Raw genomic sequence first — 21,490 nt, forward strand, 5'->3', positions numbered from 1 at the left:
CGGGCAGACGGCTGGGCCGTGAGTTATAGGGCAGCCGAGTGGACCTCTGAGTCACTTTCAGCAACCGGCTGGGAGTGCTGCCCGAGTGAGCCTTAGTCAAGACAGGCTGCGTCCTAAGGATGCTCTCAGGAAGCCTCAAAGTTTCCCAGGGGGTCTTCCCTGGTGGCGCAGTGGTTGAGAGTCCGCCTGCCGATGCAGGGGACACGGGTTCGTGCCCCGGTCCGGGAAGATCCCACATGCCGCGGAGCGGCTGGGCCCGTGAGCTGTGGCCGCTGAGCCTGCGCGTCCGGAGCCTGTGCTCCGCAACAGGAGAGGCCACAGCAGTGAGAGGCCCGCGTACCGCAAAAAAAAAAAAAAAAAAAAGTTTCCCAGGGTGGTGCCCACACCCAGGGCAGGTGGAGAACAGGTCGCGTGGGGGGAGGGGCGGGAGGAAGGGCGCTCCAGGGCTGCCTGAGGCTTTGGACTCCAGATGGCTAACAGAGGGATCCGTCACGTGCGCCCGCCCCAGCCCCGCTCTCCCAGGCTGCCGCTGTCCCCCTGGCCAGCTGGTACAGGATGGGCGCCGTGTGCCCATGTCTTCTTGCCGCTGTGGCCTCCCCAGCCCCAGTGCTTCATGGGTGCTGGCTTCGGCCGAGGCGGGTGGCTGCCGGCCGGCGGCCAGGCAGGGACATGGGGAGCCCTGGGTGGGAGGCTCGGGCCAGGTCAGGGTTATGGGCCTTGCTGGGGAGCAGAGGCTCTGTTCACCTGACTCTCAAGGGTCTGAGCCCTTTCTGCACACCGCTGGCACAGCACCTGTGTTAACGGGTCCCTGGTGTGCCGCCCCCACGAGTGTCCAGCCCTCGGGCCTTGGTCAGACTGGAGCAGCCGCAAGGAAGGTCCTGCGGGGGCACCGTGCCAGGCCCAGGACACGGAGCAACGGCAGGAACGTAACCTGCAGCCCTGCCCCGGTGAGCACCCAGGGCGCTGGGTGCCTGCTGTTCCCTGCCGTGCTGCCGAGCCCAGGGCCCGTCCCGGCTGATCGCCACGGCCGGCGGAGGGTCCCGAGGCAGCCCCCTCCCTGGGACACCACCTTGCTCTCTGCGCTCCCCCCAGAGCGCCCACCTGGCCAGGTGCTCAGCCCCTGTGCGACCTCGTGCCCGCGCCTGTGCTCGCATCTGCAGCCTGGCACCCTCTGCATGCAGGAGCCCTGCCAGCTTGGCTGTGACTGCCCTGGAGGGCAGGTGGGTGTGGGCACCATGCCCTGACTCTCCCGTGAGGGAGCAGGCAGGTGGGGGGAAGGGGGGATGGTCCAAGTGTAACCGGAGCCTGCCCTGCCGCGGCAGCTGCTGCGCTACGGCACGTGCGTGCGCCCAGCTCTCTGCCCTGGGGCCTCAGCTTGACTCCTGAAGAGCAGGGTCGGGAGATGCCCCCAGGGACTCTGCTCACCCGGAACTGCACCCGCTGGTGAGGGCTGGGGGCGTGGGTGGGGATGGAGGGCGGGGCTGCTGAGAACGGGGGTGGGGAGGAAGGCGTGGCAGGCATCTGAACAAGAGCAGTGTCTTCCCAGTGTCGGCCAAGGCTGAGCCTTCAGCTGCCCCGTCGCTGGCTGTCGGGGTGAGATGTGGGCTGCCCACATCCCTGCTGGTCCCTCCAAAGCCAAGGCTAGGCTGGCCCTGATAAGGGGAGAGGGGCCTGCATGTCCTAGGCGGTGCTACCTCCACTTACCAAGCTGAGCGCCACTAGTATTTGGGAGGGTGGATAGAGCAGAGAGGTATATTCGGAAACCCAGAAGTCTGGAGGCTGCTGGAGCCGAGTGGGCAGCGCTGGGGACAGGAGCAGGGACCCAAGGGTGCCTAGTGTGGGAGGGGGGAGAATCGAGGCTGCACCCAGGGCTGACCCGAGTGGTGGGCTCGGTGGTCTTCCCTGGCAGAGTGCCTCCCCCGGAGAAATGTGGCAGCAGGTGGCCCCCCGGGGAGCTGGGGCCCTGTGAGCAGACGTGCCGGGAGCCCAACGCCACGGAGACTCAGGGCAGCTGCAGTGCGGGGCAGGCCCCGGGGGACCCTGGTGCGTGCACACCACTGCGAGTGCTGGCACCACGAGCGCCCCCGCCCGGTGACACCACAGCCCTCCACGCCCCCTAGCCCTTCTTTTTTGTTTGTTTGTTTTTTTTTTCGGTACGCGGGCCTCTCACTGTTGTGACCTCTCCCGTTGCGGAGCACAGGCTCCGGACGCGCAGGCTCAGCGGCCATGGCTCACGGGCCCAGCCGCTCCGCGGCGGCATGTGGGATCTTCCCGGATCGGGGCACGAACCCGCGTCCCGTGCATTGGCAGGCGGACTCCCAACCACTGCGCCACCAGGGAAGCCCCCAATCATTCATTCTTAATCACATATATCCCTCAATGGGGAAGGACTGTCAGAAATATTGAGGAAAGGAAATGTGTAAAAGGATTGCAATTCCTGATGATAAAGCAGCTATTATAATTTGATTGTCCACATGATTTCTGTCCTCGAAGATAGGTTACACTTGCTATGCACTTGTGCATTCAACTGCTGACTAGAACATCAATTTGAATATCACTTAGATACTTAAAATCATCATGTCCCAAACTGTGCTCATCATCTTCCCACAACTCCGCTCCTTCTAGTTACTCTACTTATGTAATCCCTGTTTTATCCACCCTCAAAGTCTGTGGAGCCAGAGAAAGCAGTTGGCCAGAAGCCACACTGCTGAGCTAAGCATTTGGGACAACACTTTTATTATTTTTTTTAACATCTTTATTGGAGTATAATTGCTTTACAGTGTTGTGTTAGTTTCTGCTGTATAACAAAGTGAACCAGCTATATGTATACATATATCCCCATATCCCCTCCCTCTTGAGCCTCCCTCCCACCCTCCCTATCCCACCCCTCTAGGTGGTCACAAAGCACCGAGCTGATCTCCCTGTGCTGTGCGGCTGCTTCCCACCAGCTATCTATTTCACATTTGGTAGTGTATATATGTCCATGCCACTCTCTCACTTCTTCCCAGCTTACCCTTCCCCCTCCCTGTGTCCTCAAGTCCATTCTCTAGGTCTGCGTCTTTATTCCTGTCCTGCCCCTAAGTTCTTCAGAACCTTTTTTTTTTTTTAGATTTCATATATATGTGTTAGCATACGGTATTTGTTTTTCTCTTTCCGACTTACTTCACTCTGTATGGCAGATTCTAGGTCCATCCACCTCACTACAAATAACTCAATTTTGTTTCTTTTTATGGCTGAGTAATATTCCATTGTATATATGTGCCACATCTTCTTCATCCATTCATCTGTCGATGGACACTTAGGTTGCTTCCATGTCCTGGCTATTGTAAACAGTGTTGCAATGAACATTGTGGTACATGACTCTTTCTGAGTTCTGGTTTTCTCAGGGTATATGCCCAGTAGTGGGATTGCTGGGTCATATGGTAGTTCTAATTTTAGATTTTTAAGGAACCTCCAATACTGTTCTCCATGGTGGCTGTATCAATTTACATTCCCACCAACAGTGCAAGAGGGTTCCCTTTTCTCCACACTCTCTCCAGCATTTATTGTTTGTAGATTTTTTGATGATGGCCATTCTGACCTGTGTGAGATGAAACCTCATTGTAGTTTTGATTTGCATTTCTCTAATGATTAGTGATGTTGAGCATCCTTTCATGTGTTTGTTGGCAATGTGTATATCTTCTTTGGAGAAATGTCTATTTAGGTCTTCTGCCCATTTTTGGGTTGGGTTGTTTGTTTTTTTGTTATTGAGCTGCTTGTATATTTTGGAGATTAATCCTTTGTCAGTTGCTTCGTTTGCAAATATTTTCTCCCATTCTGAGGGTTGTCTTTTCATCTTGTTTACGGTTTCCTTTGCTGTGCAAAAGTTGGACAACACTTTTATGATAGTCATTTCCTTACTTTCTGTAGTTTTACCCCTATGTATACATAATGGGAGGGCCACAAGGAAACTTTCTGGAGTTCTGGAAATTTTTTATATATGATCTGGGTGTTGACTACATGGTACACATGTAAAAATACATTGAGCTGTACACTTAAGATTTCTGCACTTTACTGTCCATTATTTGTATTATTATTATACACATTACATCCATATACATTACAAGCGAAACAACACATTGTTACTACTACTTTATATAATTTTACAACTTTTGAAGAAGATGAGAGAAGAATGGAGAGTAAATATATGTATTTAGAGTTTGGTTTTCTCTCTTCTATCTTTTCCCCTCTATATTCACCTTCTACTCTTCAGTAACTAAAGTGCAATTTGCCCACACCAGTCACCAGCTAAAAACTTACTTCCAGCCCTTAAAGGCAGCACACAATGCCTTCCACATCCATCCCTCGTGTCTCTCCAGCGTCATTTCCCACCACTTCCTGTCTTACACACCTTCCCTACACACACTGTTTGCTCACCTCCCTTGCTTTGCCGAGGTTGTTTCTCATGCACAATTGCTCTTCCTAGCAACACTCCTCTTCTCCTCCCGTTTTAGTTGGCTCAGGTTGCCATAACAAAATACCATAGACCAGGTGACTTAAACAACAGAAATTTATTTTCTCACTGTTCTGGAGGCTGGAAGTCCAAGATCAAGGTGCCAGTATGGTCGGGTTCTGGAGAGAACTTTATTCCTGGCTTACAGACAGCTACCTTCTCTTTGTGTCCTTACATGGCAGAGAGAGAGGGCAAGCTCTCTGGTGTCTTGTCTTATAAGGACACTGATCCCATCATGAGAGCCCCACCCTCATGATCTCATCTAAACCTAATTACCTCCCAAAGGCTCCACATCTAAACACCATCACATAGGGGTTAACACATGAATTTGGAGGGGACACCATAGCACCTTCTTTACGTGGCTAACTCCTACCTCTTGTTTTAATTCAACTCAGGCAGCATTTCCTCAGGAAATCCTTGACTAACTACCCCATATCGTCCCACCACTGCACCCTAAGGTGACAAAGTGTGCTTTAATAGAGTCTTGTGTTTACGTCTTTCGTTGCACTGTCTCTTCATTTTGTAGTTATGTTTATGGTCTGTTTCCTCAATAGACTACGAATTCCTTGGAGGCAAAGTTTCTGTTTAACTCAACTGCGCATTCCCAAACCTTTGCACAATGCCTGGCAACATGACAGGCAACCAATGATGTTTTTTGAATGAATCCTACAAAAAGTATTTACCTCCTTGAGTAGATACAGTCTGGAATCTTCAAGGTTGACATTCGCCCTAAAAATGCGAGGGAATAGACGCAAGCACGAGCAATCTTATAGCCCAATCAGAGTACTTTGCCCTTCCTATAGGGCCTGGGAGAGCGTCGTGGGTACGCTACCTAGTAACCATCGCCGGGGGAGGGAGGCGGGAAGGGCGGAGAGCTAGCTGCTTCATCCAATCGGGACCCCGTATTCCCGGAGCAATAGCAGCCTTGGGAGCCGCTTACCGAGCCTGGACCGCGCTTCCCATGATGCCCCGCCGCCTCGGGCTAGGCTGCTGCCGTAAAGCGACTCGCTCGGCGCGACGCAAGTACCAGCTGCGCGCCTCTCCTGGCTCCGGGAGCGCCACCGCCCCCTCTGACCAGGGGCAGCCGGTTCCGGGCCGCGCTCCCTCCCCGCCGGGGCGCCCTCCCTTCCGGGGGTCCCGGTCCCCAGGGTGGTCGCGGCTACGGCATCCTCAGTCCAGGCCGCGGGGGGAGGGGGCGGCCTGGAGGCCGTGGCGGGGTCAGCACGGGCCACCGAAAGCTGGGCCATGGAGCCCAGGGAGTCGGGGAAGGTAGGCCTGGAAGGGCCCTGGGGCCGCCCACTCCCCTCCCGTAGATCCCTGGTCTGGGCGAGGCGGGCGGTACGGGCGGAGTCCTCGCACATGAGCCAGCCTTGCAGGGAAGGACTCGCCCGCTCGCCCGCTTCTTCCTCTGCACTTGGGCGGCCGACTCCGGGCGAGTCCCGCGCAGCCTTCCGCTCCCTCCCCACGCGGCTGGCCTAGCAGCCCTCCGCCGAGCCCGCCGCCCGGTTGACGCTGGGTGGGTGACCCGCTCAGTGTAGTAGTGCGAAAGTGCTTCCTATTTTCCCACACCACCACTGGCGTTTGGAAGAGGCCCAGCGTGTTTTAAGGCCTTGAGGCTGGATCGGACCCCACTGGGAGCCAGGCATAGGGATCACCGAGAGGCAGGATGAGGGCTTGGCCCTGCCTGGATCCCCCTTCCCAAGAAAGGGCTGAGAAGAAAAAGACAAGGCATCTGGCACATTCTTGCCGATTTCTGTTTCCAGCTTATCTACTTCGTGGAGTTTTTGAGTATTGCTTAGAAGCTTATTTCATAAACTTGCTTCCGGCTTTGAGCAAGAGGCTGTGAATTGGAAGAAAAGGTGGGGAAAAGTGCTTGAAGGTAGAGTTAAGTGGGTTTGACAGGATTGCTAGAGCTCGGAGTCAGTGTCAGCAAAGACGAGCGTGGTCGCACGCACTTGATTCGGAGACATTGGCAGCCTTTGGGGACCGAGATCTTTCTGGGTATTATTTGATACCAGTTCTTGAGGATTGTTTCTTCTTTGGCACAAAGGGAACCTCCTCAACAAACGTTTTCGGGTGCATACTGAGTCTCTCCTTTAAAAAAAATTGCTCATTTAATAAACATTTGTGATCCGTGATTTAAGTTGATGGAAATGCTGGAAGTACATATGAAATGACTACTTTCCTCCAGGAGCTTTCCCGCAGTTTTCACTTCAATAACATGGACAAGCCTGGAAGGGTTGTCCGACAGACAAAAGACAGAAAAGATAGTGAGGTTATTTTGATGCTGTACTTTTTCCTGGAAAGACTGGGAAGGACTCTGAATTACAAAAGAAGTTACTCCTTGCTTAATCATCTCTTCCGTACTCCATCCTCTCCACAAGTTACCGTGATGCATTTTCCAGATGAAACAACCTATAAACAGTCCAAGACAATAAAGCTCAACAGAACGTAACCAGAGAAAGATTGAAGGTGAACTGCATGCCAGCCTCATGCTAAGCACTTTAGGGGATACCAGAAAAGTAAAGGAAATGGCTCACACCCTCAGGTAATATCCTGAGGTTTAGTTTAGACTGAACCTGAATTTGGACAGAGGGGGAGCAAAATGCAGTAGCAGAAGGGCTATACACAATTGGCACTGAAAAGTGGAATTAGTGATTTGAGGTTGATTTCAAGGTATTCTGTTCAGTTGTAGGATTTCTTAGCCTTTGGTGTGAGAAGAGTGAAATACAGATATTTGGGGAGGTGGAGGAGAAATTTTATGTCCTTTTCAGGCCCAACCACTAATTGAAAACACTGGGGACTGGAAATTTCACCCTTGATTCTAATCGTGATTGTAAGGTGTCTCAAAAGGACACCCTTCCCAGGTACATCAGTTTTTTAACCTAGGGAATGAGGATGTTATCCAAAGATGAAATAAAGTAATTGCAAAACAAACTAGCAGTGTAAGAGGTATTGCAGATGAGTGACAATAACTAAGGCCTGGGTGCAATAGCTGTGCTGTTCTAAAGTTCCATTCTGAATATCACTTTTTTCTCTCAAAGCTGGAGGACTGGGGGGTCCACCTGAGGTAGTAGCTTGGTGTATTATTAGAATCTTCCTTAGATGCTATTTTGTGATATTTATTAACTAAAAGCAGTCTTAGCCTATTGGATTAAGTGTGGGGTATCTTGCTTGCCATTGGCAGAATAATGGATAGAGGACAAAGACCTTTCCCCATCACTCTAACCCGTTATCCTGTTTTATTTTCTTCGCAGCCCTGTCACTGTATAAAATTCTCACATTTATTTGTTTGCTGACTTCACTCTATCCCCAGCTAGACTAGTGGAGCAGTATCTGGCATGTAATAGGTTCTCAGTATTTTCTGAATGAATGACTCAAGATAGCATCTCATACAGGAGCCCTTTTGTTGTAGGTATGGGTGCTGTGAAGAACACTGCAGTCTGACACCTCATGTGCCCTCTGGGAGACTATTGTCGTTGCTGCCAAGTAGGAGTATTTACTGTGTATGTATTTATTGCTTCATACACGTTTACTGTGTGTATTTATTGCCTCAACATCTCTGGTTCCTAGCCACCACTGGCACCCCACCCCCCTTAGAAGTTTTATTATTGCACTTATATCACAGTTGTCTGTCATCTCCTGATGGGTTTTTCTCCTTGACAAATAGAGATAGTGTCTTTTATATCTTAGGATCTCCAAGCACACAGAAACAAATAGAATATGTTGAATGAAAAAATGAATTAAATGCCTATGAAATATTTTCTGTATAATGTGCTGGTGGGGAAAGGGGTGGTGATGGTGAAGGGGGTTATAAAATAAGATGATCAGCATAGGCTTCCTGTGGACCAGGCACCACGAGGGGTATAAAGCCTTCCTTGCTCGGGAGAAGTAGAAGTGCTTGGGCTAGGTGGGCAGGAAGTCCCTTGCGAGAAAGAGATGGAATGTGAGTAGGAACTTGATGAGTGAGTGGGAGGAAGTAGGCAGAGTCAGGGAATGTAAAGATTGGGTGTGAAGAGGGAGGAAAGGTACAAGATAGGTTGAGTGGCTGCAATTTAATGTTTTATTTTTTTAATTTTATTTTTGGCCGCGTCTGGTGTTAGTTGCAGCACACGGAGGGTCTTCATTGAGGCACGCGGGATCTTCCGTTGCGGTGCACCGGCTTCTCTCTAGTTGTGGCGTGAGGGTTTTCTCTCTCTAGTTGTGGCACGGAGGGTTTTCTCTCTCTAGTTGTGGCACGTGGGCTCCAGAGCATGTGGGCTCTAGCTTTTGGCACACGGGCTCTCTGGTTGAGGCGCGCCAGCTCAGTAGTTGTGGCACACTATCTTAGTTGCCCCTTGGCATGTGGAATCTTAACGTGCCGACCAGGGATCGAACCTGCGTCCCCTGCATTGGAAAGCAGATTCTTTACCACTGGACCACCAGGGAAGTCCCTGAGTGATTGCAATTATACTAATCTGGCTGTAGTAGAGATTCCAGGTGGGGCAATACCTAGAGCTGAGGTTAGGAAGGTAAGTTAGGTTCAGATCCAGGGGACTTGGTGCTGGGCTGAGAACTCGGAGCTCTGCCTTATAGACAGTGGGAATCAGTAAAGTTGAACATCCAGAGATAGTCCTTGCTTTCTATGTAGGTAAGAAATTCCTCTTATTCAAGCAGATTTGTGTTTCCTTTACATTGCAGTCATCTGAAGGCTCTTGCCATAATACTCGTTAAAAGAGAGGTTTAAGGCTTAGCATAGTTACTCGTTGGGAAGACAGTTCTTCATTATCTAAACATTCAGCCCTGGCCATACTCTTCATCGTTGTGGCTCTCATAAAGTGATGGGTCTGTTGGCTTTCATTATGCCCACCTGTCCCCTCAGGAAGACAGGGTGGGTGGGAATGAATAGGGAACCCTGCTTGCCCTTGGCCACAAACTCTAACCTGCCCTGATCAGAACAGCTTGCCCTGTAGTCCTAGTATACGGTCATCCTGCTAGGATCTGCCTTCAGTATAATCTCAAGGGTTTTCTTCCCCCCTCCCCACATTGGCTCTCCTTAGGCCATATGTTGTGTGTACCTCTTTGCCGTCCGCCCGCCTGCTCTTAGTGGAGCCCATCCTGCAGCAGGTTTTTGCAATTATAATCACATTTTGCTTTGGAAGACACTCTGAGAGCAAATCGTTATTTAAAATACACATTGGCATACTATTGGCACATACACATTGGCAGTACAATTCCATGTTTGTTTTTAAGACTGTTCATTTATACATATTCGTAGACAAAAGACTGGAAGGTTACATACCAAATGTCAATAGTAGTTGTTTTTCAGTAAGGAGATTGGGGGTGATCTTAAAACATCTTTTCTGCTTATTGTCTAAATTTTCTGCAGTAAACATATATTGACTCATAAGAAAAATACTCAACTTACTTTAAAATATACAAATCAATAGTGACTGATAATTATCTGTATTGTTTTTCTCAAGAAGCCTCTATGTTGAAGTTAAAGTAGATATTTCATGTGCTTTAAGTTTGAGTATAAAATTACAGGCGATTTTAAACAAATGTACTAGAACTTGTTACAAATGGAAATGACTGTGTCCCCTTCAGAGTTGTCACGTTGGAAGGACATCCTTATGTCACAAGGATGCTATTTCCCAAAATGTTGTTTTTTGGGGGTTCGGGGATTTCCTTTTTTTTTTTTTTTGCAGTACGCAGGCCTCTCACTGCTGTGGCCTCTCCCGTTGCAGAGCGCAGGCTCCAGCCGCTCTGCGGCATGTGGGATCTTCCCGGACCGGGGCACGGACCCATGTCCCCTGCATCGGCAGGCGGACTCTCGACCACTGCGCCACCAGGGAAGCCCGGGGATTTCCTTTTTGTTGATAGTTTTATTTTTTTTTTATTTCTTTGACTAGCTGATAAATGTTGGTGGTATGAAATTTAAAAGGGTAAACAGCAACAGATTCTGTTTTCCGATTATTTCTTTTATAACCGCTTTTTTCATGGCTGCAATATCTTACCTCTCTGAGGCTATTGATGATAGTTTTGTTTTTTAAAGGTTTTTTGCTCCATGCCCCACTTCCATTTCCTCAGTTCCTTCTCACTCTTGCTCATCTCCTGTCTGTTTTGATCTCTATCAGACCTGTTAGAGCCTTTCCTCAGATGTCTGGTAGTCCAGTTGTTTGCTGACGCTTAACAGTGGAAAACCAGAATTCTAACTGGAAGCTCTGAGCACGTGGAAGGGAGGGACTTGCCAACTTGGAGCCTGTGTAGGGGATCTGGGCAGGCATTTGTTCCGAACAGCTTCCCCCAAATTCTTATTATTTTAACCTCGCTGCGTTCACTCCCAGGCCAGAGGTTCCTGGGGCTGCCAGATCCTGAGTGTTTTGAGGATTTAGCAAATGTAAATTGGGTTGTTTCTCCATTTGCCCACTGCTGGCTGAGGGTATGATTTTCTTGGATCTGCTCAGTTATTACTTTTTAATCTGCTTTTCAGTTAACAAAATTGTATTGCTATTGTCCCCTTGTGTTGTCCATCCCAGAGGGTGTTTTTTTTTAACAATTTTTAAAAACATTTATTTATTTATTTATTGGCTGCATTGGGTCTTAGTTGCGGCACGCAGGATCTTTCGCTGTGGTGTATGGGCTCTTCGTTGCGGTGCGTGGTTGTGGTGTGCAGGCTCAGTAGTTGTAGCTCACGGGCTTAGTTGCTGCGCGACATGTGGGATCTTAGCTCCCCGATCGGGGATCGAACCGGCGTTCCCTGCATTGCAAGACAGATTCTCAACCAGTGGACCACCAGGGAAGCCCTTAGAGGGTGTTTTGTTTGGAGTTTTTTTCGGGGGGAGAGTGTCTTTTTAAACTCACAGGAGGAAGCAAAATTCAGTGTACATGTTCAATCTGCCATCTTAATTCAGAACTTCCTGAACGTTTTCTGAATTTCCTCGCCCTTCTTTGGTGGAACAGGAGAGCTCCTTTATAAGCCCCAGGGAATGCAGTTCTCAGCTCTAAAGCTTTGCCCATCTTGATAATTGACCACATTCACAGACATAGTTCTCAGTGACGGTTGACTGCTTCCAGAAATCAGATACATCTTCCTAAGTGACGATTTACCACGTTGAAGATTTTGCAAAAGAAGTGCTGTTGGTTGTTGCTGACGCACTGGCTGAGAAGTAATGGATCCCGTGCGAAGGCTGGTGAGGAGTGTGCAGGGGGACGCGTGTGGGAGTCCGGAGCTGGCCTTCGTTATGACACTGCTGTTGCAGTGTGTGGCTGTTCCTAGAAGAATGGGTCTCACTCCCGCTGTGACTTGCACCCAGGGGGTGAGAGTAACGCGGTGTAGGTCTCGTATGTAGATTGATAACGCCCCCTCCCCCAGTCTGATCTGTTCCCAGAGTGGGGGTGTCCTCAGGTGGTTGTGAGCTCAGGTGTGGAAGATTAAGGAAGAAGTTGGTGCTTAGCTGGTGTCATTTTTCCTTGCAGGCTCCTGTGACGTTTGATGACATCACGGTGTATTTGCTTCAGGAGGAGTGGATGCTGCTGAGTCAGCAACAGAAGGAGATCTGTGGTTCTGATGAGCTGGCGGCACCACTGGGTATGGGCTCCTGTTCACTTCCCCACTGCCTGAATCTAGGTCAGCATTCCCAACCATGTCTGACTATGACATACTTGAGAATTTTCTGGAATCCGACCATTTTTTTCCAGGCATCTTTATACTGTTTATCCACTCAGTCCCATATCTGACTTAACTGCACACAGATTCACACATCACCCTTTCTCTTTTCCACTTAAATTAGCCAAGAGAAGTGGGGAAATTGAGCGTGTCAAGGCTAGACCTGGATGCTTCAGAATATCCCAGCGTGCCAGAAGGGAAGCCCCACCTGTGGACTGTGGCACTGCAGGTGGATTTTGTTTCAGTGCCCAGAGGACATTGGAGGTGGTGGGTGGTGGTGGAACGAGCATCAGATCTGCAGCCTGGAAATCTGGTCTCAGTCCCAGCTCTGCCACATGGTACTGACCAAGCCCATTAGCCTTTTCAAGCCTTGGCTTCTTTCTTCACAGGCTTGTCATAGAGGTTCAATGAAATAAAACAACTTGAAACTTTGTGCCCATGTAGGTAGTTTTCATCTTTTCTATTTTCTGAATGTCCTTTCTCTGCTTCTATGGGTAGACTTCCTAGACCATGGACAGAGAGGAATGTATTTCATCATGTGTACATGCACACGTACTCTTTTCGGATTTCAATTTGATGACCATGCGCCATGCCTTTCTCTGCTTCTTTTCTTCTTGACCCCTCAGGGTTCTGGGGGCAACAGTCTCAGCTCTCTGTGGATGGAGGGGTTGTGGTCTTACTGTCTACTAAAAATGGTTTGAAAACCAATGATTCTTTTAAACCAGAAGTTGCAAAGTAGCAGCTGTGGGCCAGATTTGGCCTGCACCTTTTTTTTCTTTCTTTCTTTCGTCTCTTTTCTTTGGCTTTAAAATATTTAAATAAGTTGTCAGTATTTCGCCATGGGGGGGGTTTCATATAGAAATATGATTTCTGGCTTCTGTTGGAAACTGGGATGGTCTAGAGGCCATGCTGACCCTGTATTCAGCTGGCGGCCCCTCCTGGACTTGAGTAGCTACCGCACACCTGGGTTCAAATCCACAGCCTCCCACCCCTGCCTGGTTTCCTCAGAGTATTGTCTGGTCCCGCTCCGCATTTGAGTTTGAGCCTCTGTTCTGGACCAGTAGTTTTCATACCTTCTTAGCCTGTGTGACCTGGATCCGACCTCACAGTGCATCTCTCTGTTCCTGACTCAGGACCAACTATTGCCAACCCAGAGCTGTTCTATAAATTTGAGCGAGGGCCAGAGCAGTGGCTAGCCAATGTCCAGGGCCAGAGGAGTCTCTTGAGCCTCCACCGAGGTGAGTGCGGACCTGTCCCCGGGAGGAGGGGTCCTTAGCTGGAGGGAGGGAGCAGGAAGCTGGGTCCCAAGGCTCCAGTCTCATCCTCTGCCTCTCCCTGTTCCCCACCAATTACACACGAATGCTATTCTTCCCCCAACTGTCACCCCGTCTAAGATATACACACCTCCCCCAATGTTGTTCTCCAAACTCTCATCTCCCTTTATTTTATTTCTACCTGAGAGTAGATGTTTATGTATAATTATATATTCTAAGTTCCATGAAGGCATGACTTGGTCTTACTTACTACTGTAGTCCCAGTACCAAGAACAATGCCTGGCACGTGGTTGCGTAGTAGACAATCATGGAATGAATGAGTGAATAAACAGATGGCTGCTAAATCCTGGGGACTGATGTTTGCTTTCCTCCTTTGATAAGCATGTCCTGTTCAGGGATTGGCTTGCCCAGAGCCAGGCCAGATGGCCTCTGTCATTGTGTAAGACGAGCGCGTTAACCCAGCCCCTTCTACAGGAGAAAAGGGAGGTGGAACGAGTTCCCCGATGGATCGAATTGTGGATGTTTGCTCTCCCTTGTGATTTATCTCAGATGGACCGCAAGGAGCCCTAGACTTCACAGATACTAATTTGTTTCAGTTTGTTTCTCCTGTGCTTGGCTCTTAACTTTGAGCCCATTGACTCTTTACTCGTAGCTTTGTGCTTCCAGGGTTGGCTACAGTTTCGTAGACTGACTGGTCCATTGGCCGGGAGAAAGTACTGTTGAGTCCTTGCCCACTGGGCATCTGAACTTGTTGGTGCATAATAAATGGCTCCAGAGGAGTTAGAGTTGTCTAAGCTGCATTTCAACCAAGGAGTGAATAAAGAAACTGCTGGTTTAGCTTAAAGAAGAAAAGTCTTAGTGACGTCATGGGATTTTTCACTTCTTGGAAGGGCTGTGGTGTGGGAAGGGCTGAAGTAGCACTCCTGAGGGGGAGGTACTCAAAGATGGATTGCAGCTCAGGGAAGACTCTGGGGACCAAACTGTCTGCCCGGAAGGTAGGTTGCTCTCTTGCTCTAAAGGTACATGAGCAAAGTGCAGATGCCTGTCTGGCAGGGGTACCAAGGAGGGGGGTTCCTGCCAAGTGTGCAGTTGCAGTGTTTGCTTTAATTACCTTTTTAACCCTACCTTCTCTTAGTTCAGTGTTCTTATCCATAAATAAGTCTGCTCTCCTGAAGACTGTGCCACTGTTTTAGGTTGCAGAGATCTCTTTTTTGCCAGGTATATCTGTCCTTTATATCAAAAAAAAAAACAACTGTTTTCTTAAAGCCCATTTGGTTTCTTCTGGGTTAGGCAAGGTGGACCTGGGGGTTGGGGGCTGGAGAGAAGAGAACACGGGTGCAGGCTGTCACTTTGTGGGTGTGGTTGCAGCTTTGATAGTCCATGGATCTAAGCACCTCTGTGAGTTGCAGTGACTCAACCTATAGGATGTCAGAGAAAATTCCATGTGTTTCTTTTTTCTAAAGGAAAAAACAAGATGGGCTTCATGGAAGAAATGGACATGCAAAGTCCCGCCAGAGAAGCTGGACTCTACCTGCCTCCTCAGAAGAAAGCCTGTCCTTCGCATTTCAGCTCAGAGGGTGGCAGCCTCCAGGGAGACTGCACAGGAAGAAGCAGAAAACCATTGAGACCCCGGTCCATCCAGAAGGCATGGTTTGCGCAGTTCCCATGGTTGGTCATGAACGAGGAGCGGACGGCTCTCTTTTGCTCGGCTTGCCGGGAGTACCCATCCGTCAGAGACAAACGGTCAAGGTTAATAGAAGGTTACACAGGACCATTCAAGGTGGAGACTCTCAAATACCACGCCAAGAGCAAGGCCCACGTGCTCTGTGCCAAGGCCTTGGCAGCTCGGGACCCCAGCTGGGCAGCCCGTTTCCGGAGCATCCACGACGTGTCCAGAGAGGTGCTGGCCAGTCCGGGACACCTCTTCACTGCAGATTACCCCATATGTTACCCCCCAGGGCCTCAGGGGATCTATGATAACATGGTCCAGCTCCTGCCCAGCTCGAGAGCTGCACTGGAGGACCCTGGAGGGCGTGGAGCAATTCCTGCATTGTACCTAGACTGCATTCCTGATTTCAGGCAAAAAGAAATTGCTGATGACATCCGCAGCTCCTCAGACGTTAACATTTTGTGTAATGACTCACCTGAACCCCGTGGCCAGGTAATACGTTTATAATGATTGCTCAAGGGGAAGGATTCTGTATAACGTTACCATAAGCTGACATGCTTGTGATGTGCTGGGTGTTGTTTTAAGTGCTTTGCATGTATTAATTATCTCCTTTATTTGTGACAACAGCCCTACTCTCATCATCTCCTTTTGGCAGATGACAAAACATAATTAGTGGACCAGGATATTCTAACTTCTGATATAAAGAGAGCACCTAAATTCAGAACAGTAATCTTTATCCAGAATCCAGAACGACCACAGAACTCAGGAAATTTTCCACAGCCACAAAACAGCCACAGAGCTCTTAAATAATCAATGTAAACAAATTTTTTAACGTTAACTTCAAAATCATGTAGCACTTTTAAACACTGCAAAGTTTCTTCAGACGTGTCCTTTTATGTAGTGTTTTTAATGCTGCTATGAGGTGGGTGGAGCAAACCTAGTTAAACTCATCTTGTTGGGGAACAACTAAGACTTAGGGGGGGAGTGACGTAGCCAGAGAACAAGGGCTCTTGCGGCAGTGACCTCCCCTCAGAGCCCTTGACCGCCAGCCCAGTGCTTTCCTTCTACTCCCTGCAGCACTGGTGGGCCCTCAAAGACTCTAGTTCTCACCTCAGGTTTATTTTGTAAAATAAAATAGGTTTATTTTCTAATTCTTTGGAAAATTGTCCTGCAAAGAAACTGTATTAATTGGAATCTTCGAGTAACCAGATCTGGCCCCTTTTCTCAACTCTTCCATGTAAGCGGGATTTTGCTACAAATCACTTTGAGCAACCCCTCTGGTATTCCGATGAGAAGAGCTCAGACGTTCCGCGTGCCTAACATCATACGTAAAGTTAGTAAGCTCGAATTTTTATGGAATCCAGAAAAGTGACAAAGCTCATTTCCCTTCATGTTCATGTTCCTTCTAGTTTTTAGTATTCGAAGCTAATAAACAGGTCTAACCTTTTACAATCTGAATTCCTTTAGCAGTAAAGTGTGTGTTAACCTAGTCACTGAATATGAGCATCTTTAGTTCTTTTTCACTGCTTCTTCCTTCCCATCCTGGTGGGGAACCTTAGCAGGGGCTGCTAGAGGCAGCTGGCTACCTTTGCAGTCGTGGATGAGTAGAAGGTGCCCCTTGGGGCTGTAAAGAACAGGGTGCAGCCATGAGGTTCTGCAAGACCCCTGTTCCTCAGTGCATTTTCCTTTCCTTCCAGGAAAGAAGAGGAAGGATCATTCCTTCCTTCTAGAATAACACTGAGGTTCGTTTGGTTTTTACCTGCTAATTCTGGGCCACACACATTTGCTTCTTTGACTTTTGGTGGATAAATGAATTCCTCAGAGTGCATCGGGGCCTCTTGGCAGGCTTCCCAGGAGAAAAAGGCCTTGAGCAGGACCCCGGAAGGATCATGCTGGGTGTCTGACGTGAGAGGAGTATTGAGTGACTGCTGCTCTTTGTTGCAGGATCCTTCTGAAGAGGGGCTGTTTGAGGAGGTTCCCGTGGTGTTTGAGGATGTGGCGGTGTATTTCACCCGGGAGGAGTGGGGCACGCTAGACAAGCGGCAGAAGGAGCTGTACAGAGACGTGATGCGGATGAATTATGAGCTGTTGGCATCCCTGGGTAAAGATCCGTGTAGACCTTTGTTTGCCACCATCACTTGACGTGGGGACCCACGAGGGCAGCAGTGGCTTGTAGTCGTGTTCCCATTTCTGCCCTCACTGTGCATAGGCAGAGAGTGCTTATATCTCTGCGTCTCAGAACTCTCCCTGCTTTGGGGTACTGTGCTTTATCTCCTCTTCATCCACCCACCCATCATCCATCTTCCACCAAACATTATTGAGTACCTACTACGTGCTGGATGGACGTGAACGAGTCACGGTCTCTGCTTTCAAGGAGCTGGCAGGTTTGTGGGAGAGACAGACACTATATATAATAAGAAACTATGCAATGACACCAGCTCCATTAGAGATTCAGGAAGAGTGTCCTGGAGCTGCTGAAAAGGGTGACTTAATTTGGCCAGGCATCCGAGGGAGGGATAAGGGCTGTCTTTACAGAGTATGAAATATTTTAACTGAGTTGAAAGCCAGGTGCACAGGGACGGGCATCTAGACATGTCAGAGGTGGGGACAGCGTGAGCAAAGGCAGGGAGGCGAGAAAGGGCCTCCGGGAGGATTCCTGGATTCCGCGCTCTACTTTGTGCTGGGGCTGCTTCATCAGGGGCCAGCATGGCGGGCGGTCTCGGCCTGGGCGTCACTAGGTTATAGGCACTGGAGAATGAAGAACAGCACGTGCTGTTCATTACTTTCCCAGAAGAGGCTCCTCTCCTGCATCTGCTTCTTGTTCTTTGCCTCCTTTTTCCATCAGACACCCAGGATTTTCACGTGGCACCAAAAAGACAACTTTTCATCTTACACAGCTGTTATTTACTATTTTTTTACCAGCATATATTGTAACAGAAACCTTGCAGAACAGGCTGCTGTACATAACTTAGGAATTCCGACAGCGACCTGTATCGTGACTTGTACGGAATAGGAAATTGGGGTGTTTGTGGCTTACCTGATGTCATATCCCCAGCTTACACACTGCCCTTTCATGTGCAGCTGAGATACGGATTATTTTCTGAACATACTTGACCTATAGACTACTTGTTTTTATCACTGTTCACAGTTTTTAAATGGCTCCCCAAACATTCAGAAAGGCTGTGAAAAATTGTTTCTTTTATGAGGAGAGAGGTGCTGTAATCGTGTTCTGGGCCAGGGCACTTGTACCAAGTGCACCTTCAAAGAGCATCACTACCACTGACAGCGTTTAAAAGAGAGAGAGAGGGACTTCCCTGGTGGTCCAGTGGTTAAGACTCCACACTTCCAATATAGGGGGCCCGGCTTTGATCCCTGGTTGGGGAACTAGGATCACACATGCCATGAGGCACGGCCAAAAATAAATAAATAAATAAAAATAAAAATACAGAGCGAGAGGGAAATTCGTTTTACACACCCACTTACAAGAAGTTGGTTTTCCTTTGAAGGAGTGAGCAGCAGTGATGCCCTTTGCCCTTTGCACCCCTGTGGAAAGTCATGGGGAAAGTGGTGGGTGACCAGTGCTGTAACAGTGTGTCTCCCACAACCTGGACCTGACTTGGATTGTTCAGCCAGACAGCAGCATTTTCTTTTTAACTTCCGTATGTTAGGAAGTGGGGAAATCTTAACGAACTGGGGAAATTAAGGGACAGTTCAGCCTCAGTTAAGTGTTGTTTGGATGAACAATAAGTATAACCACGGGAGGGGTAATTAATTTTGCTTGAGGGTTGAGGGCAGGAATCAGGGAAGGCTTTATAGAGGATGGGGCTGTCCTCTTCAGTTGTCTGTGGAATTAAAATAGGTCCAGGGGTCTAGGAACGGAATTGCATGTGTGAGTCCTTCTCGCTACTTTAATTAGGTCTCCAGTTTTTATCCTTCAACTGTCCTCCAGTTGAGATGATTTTTCATGCTTGAGATATAAAAGCATTTTAAGGAGCCTTGAGGATATAACTGGGGCCAAACGTAAATGATTTGTGTGTTTAAAAATAACTTTTTAAAGGGCCTCAAGCTGATAACTGGGATGTAAAACAGTGTTGAAATATAGTGGACCTAATTATTATTTTTGCTTTGACAAGGTTTTCTTCCTCCAATACTTTATCCTCCTGTGACAAGTATTTTAAAAATAGAAAACCTAATATTATTTGGCATTATCTTTTTTTTTTTTTTTTTTTTTGCGATACACGGGCCTCTCACCGTTGTGGCCTCTCCCGTTGCAGAGCACAGGCTCCGGACGTGCAGGCTCAGCGGCCATGGCTCACGGGCCCAGCCGCTCCGCGGCATGTGGGATCCTCCCAGACCGGGGCACGAACCCGTGTCCCCTGCATCGGCAGGCGGACTCTCAACCACTGCGCCACCAGGGAAGCCCCTCCCATCCATTTTTTTTTATATCTTTGTTTGTTTGTTTGGTTTGGTTTGGTTTTTCGATTTCCTATTTCTTTATTTATTTATTTTGGCTGTGTCGGGTCTTAGTTGCAGCACGTGGGTCTTTCATTGTGGCAAGCGAGCTCTTCGTTGCAGCACACAGGCTTCTCTCTAATTGTGGCGGCGCAAGCTCAGTAGTTGCAACGCACAGGCTCTCTAGTTGTGGCACAGGGGCTCCTGTGGGCTCAGTAGTTGAGGTGCGCGGGCTTAGTTGCCCCGCGGTACGTGGGGTCTTAGTTCCCCGACCAGGGATTGAACCCACATACCCCGCATTGGAAGGTGGATTCTTAACCACTGGAACACCAGGAAAGTCCACTCCCATCCGTTTTTAACGTTTATTATCTTTTAATTGAAGTACTGTGATCTGCTTCTGTTGGGTGTTACAGGAAGCCTTTATGTTTTCTTTTATTCTTATGTCTGGAAATAATAATAGGCGCTTTTGCTGTTGACTGAACACCTACCAAAGGCTATGTTGAGTGTCTTGCGTATCTGCTCTCTAATCCTTAAACCAAACCTGTAAAGCAGGTAGTAGTAGTATTTTCAGGTGAGAAAACAGCCCAATGGCTTTGAGAATCCCACCCATTTAGCTGGAAAATGGCTAAACTGAAATTCTTACTATTCCACCTACTGCATGTGCGTTAGACTTGGCTAAAATTCCTGCTTCGTATATGTTTATTACCAGTTGGACTCCAGTTCTTTTAGTTTCAAGATTTGCGCTAATCATTGTTAATATTAAAATAACTATAGCACCAAGGATAATATAAGATTATTTAAAAATTCAAGCAGTATTAGGATTTTTTAGAAGTCTCCACTCCTATCCCCAGTCCCCCTAGCAAGAGGGTTAATAGTTTGGTCTGGCTGTCTCAGACCTTCTCTGTAGGTCACTGTTAGTGCTCTTGCCTCCGCCTCCATGAGAACTGAGGTGCAGAAAGGGGCTGATGCCCTGGGGTGAGAGGCTGTGGTTGCTTCAGCCCAGCTCAGGTCAGGTCATGGGTCTTTGTGGTCTGGTGTTCATCATGCTACATTGCAGCACATTCATGCCGTTGATTTCCTTTTGCTCTTATCATTTGAAGAAACGCAGCTAATTCTTCCGTTGCTCTTATTAGGATTTACAACTAGTAGATTTGTTCTTTTAGGTTTTATAATTTTTGTACCTGTTTTTAAAAAGACAGTCTCAATTTGATGCAGTCAAATTTAATATTAATTTGTCGGTTGTGTGGCAGTTAAATTGCGTCGACTCAAGCTTTTCAACTGATGGTAGTTTCCAGGTCAGGTCCACTCACCTGTCAACAGCCTCCTTGGCCTCACCAGCTCTCTTATCAATAGGACTGAACTTGCAGAGGACAGTCATTTTGATTATGGAGAAAAGAAGAGGTTTATGTTGTTTTTAATGCTTTCCTGTGTCAACCTCTACTTTTGTGGACTTGCTTTTGCTTAGAACTATTTATCACTCTGTAGAGTTCCAACTGTTCTTTTATTTCTGTACTTTAAATTCTGGTTTCAAACTTTGGCCATATTTGGTGATGTCTCTTGCTTCCCCTGCAAAAAAAGAAAACTCAGTTATATTCCACTGTTAAGAAACTAATATTTGTCAGTAAGAACAGAAAAGCCAATATAGGGACTATGTGGTAACCCTCGTTTTTACTAGGAAAGGTGTCATCATATGCTGAGTGGCAGGTCACTCACTTCAGGTGTTCAGTGTCTTTTCTCCATGTGAGGTCATCAGCTACAGCTAGACCTCACATAGCTGAGGGAAGAAGTCATGTCACTAAGTGGAAAGCAAAACTAAGCGGGAGAGCCCTCAATGAGATGAGCAGGAGTTAGAATGGCTCATATGATGACTAGGAGGCCAGCTGCTGTATGGTGGGCAATATACGGCCTCCAAGTGGGGGCCGTGCTGAGCTAGAGAGAGAAGAACCAAGGCAAGG

The 21,490-nt window shown here is 48.3% G+C and overlaps 1 protein-coding gene across 3 annotated transcripts in view; it reads left to right on the top strand.

The window, feature by feature from the left end:
- The first annotated feature begins 5,441 nt into the window (after positions 1–5,441).
- The window catches only part of ZNF862 (zinc finger protein 862), a 32,943-nt gene continuing 16,894 nt past the window's right edge, over positions 5,442–21,490 (top strand). For 2 of the 3 annotated variants that reach the window (XM_073810043.1, XM_073810044.1), the window contains exons 1-5: positions 5,592–5,761; positions 11,951–12,062; positions 13,274–13,378; positions 14,878–15,575; positions 17,028–17,184. In XM_073810043.1, the coding sequence (XP_073666144.1) occupies positions 5,738–5,761; positions 11,951–12,062; positions 13,274–13,378; positions 14,878–15,575; positions 17,028–17,184 (1,096 nt within the window). In that variant the 5' untranslated portion in view covers positions 5,592–5,737. Of the gene's footprint in view, positions 5,762–7,907; positions 7,999–11,950; positions 12,063–13,273; positions 13,379–14,877; positions 15,576–17,027; positions 17,185–21,490 lie in introns of all 3 variants that reach the window. The other variant, XM_073810042.1, reaches the window with a different exon arrangement.

The sequence above is a fragment of the Tursiops truncatus genome, chromosome 9 (assembly GCF_011762595.2).
Source record: "Tursiops truncatus isolate mTurTru1 chromosome 9, mTurTru1.mat.Y, whole genome shotgun sequence".
Lineage (NCBI taxonomy): Eukaryota > Metazoa > Chordata > Mammalia > Artiodactyla > Delphinidae > Tursiops > Tursiops truncatus.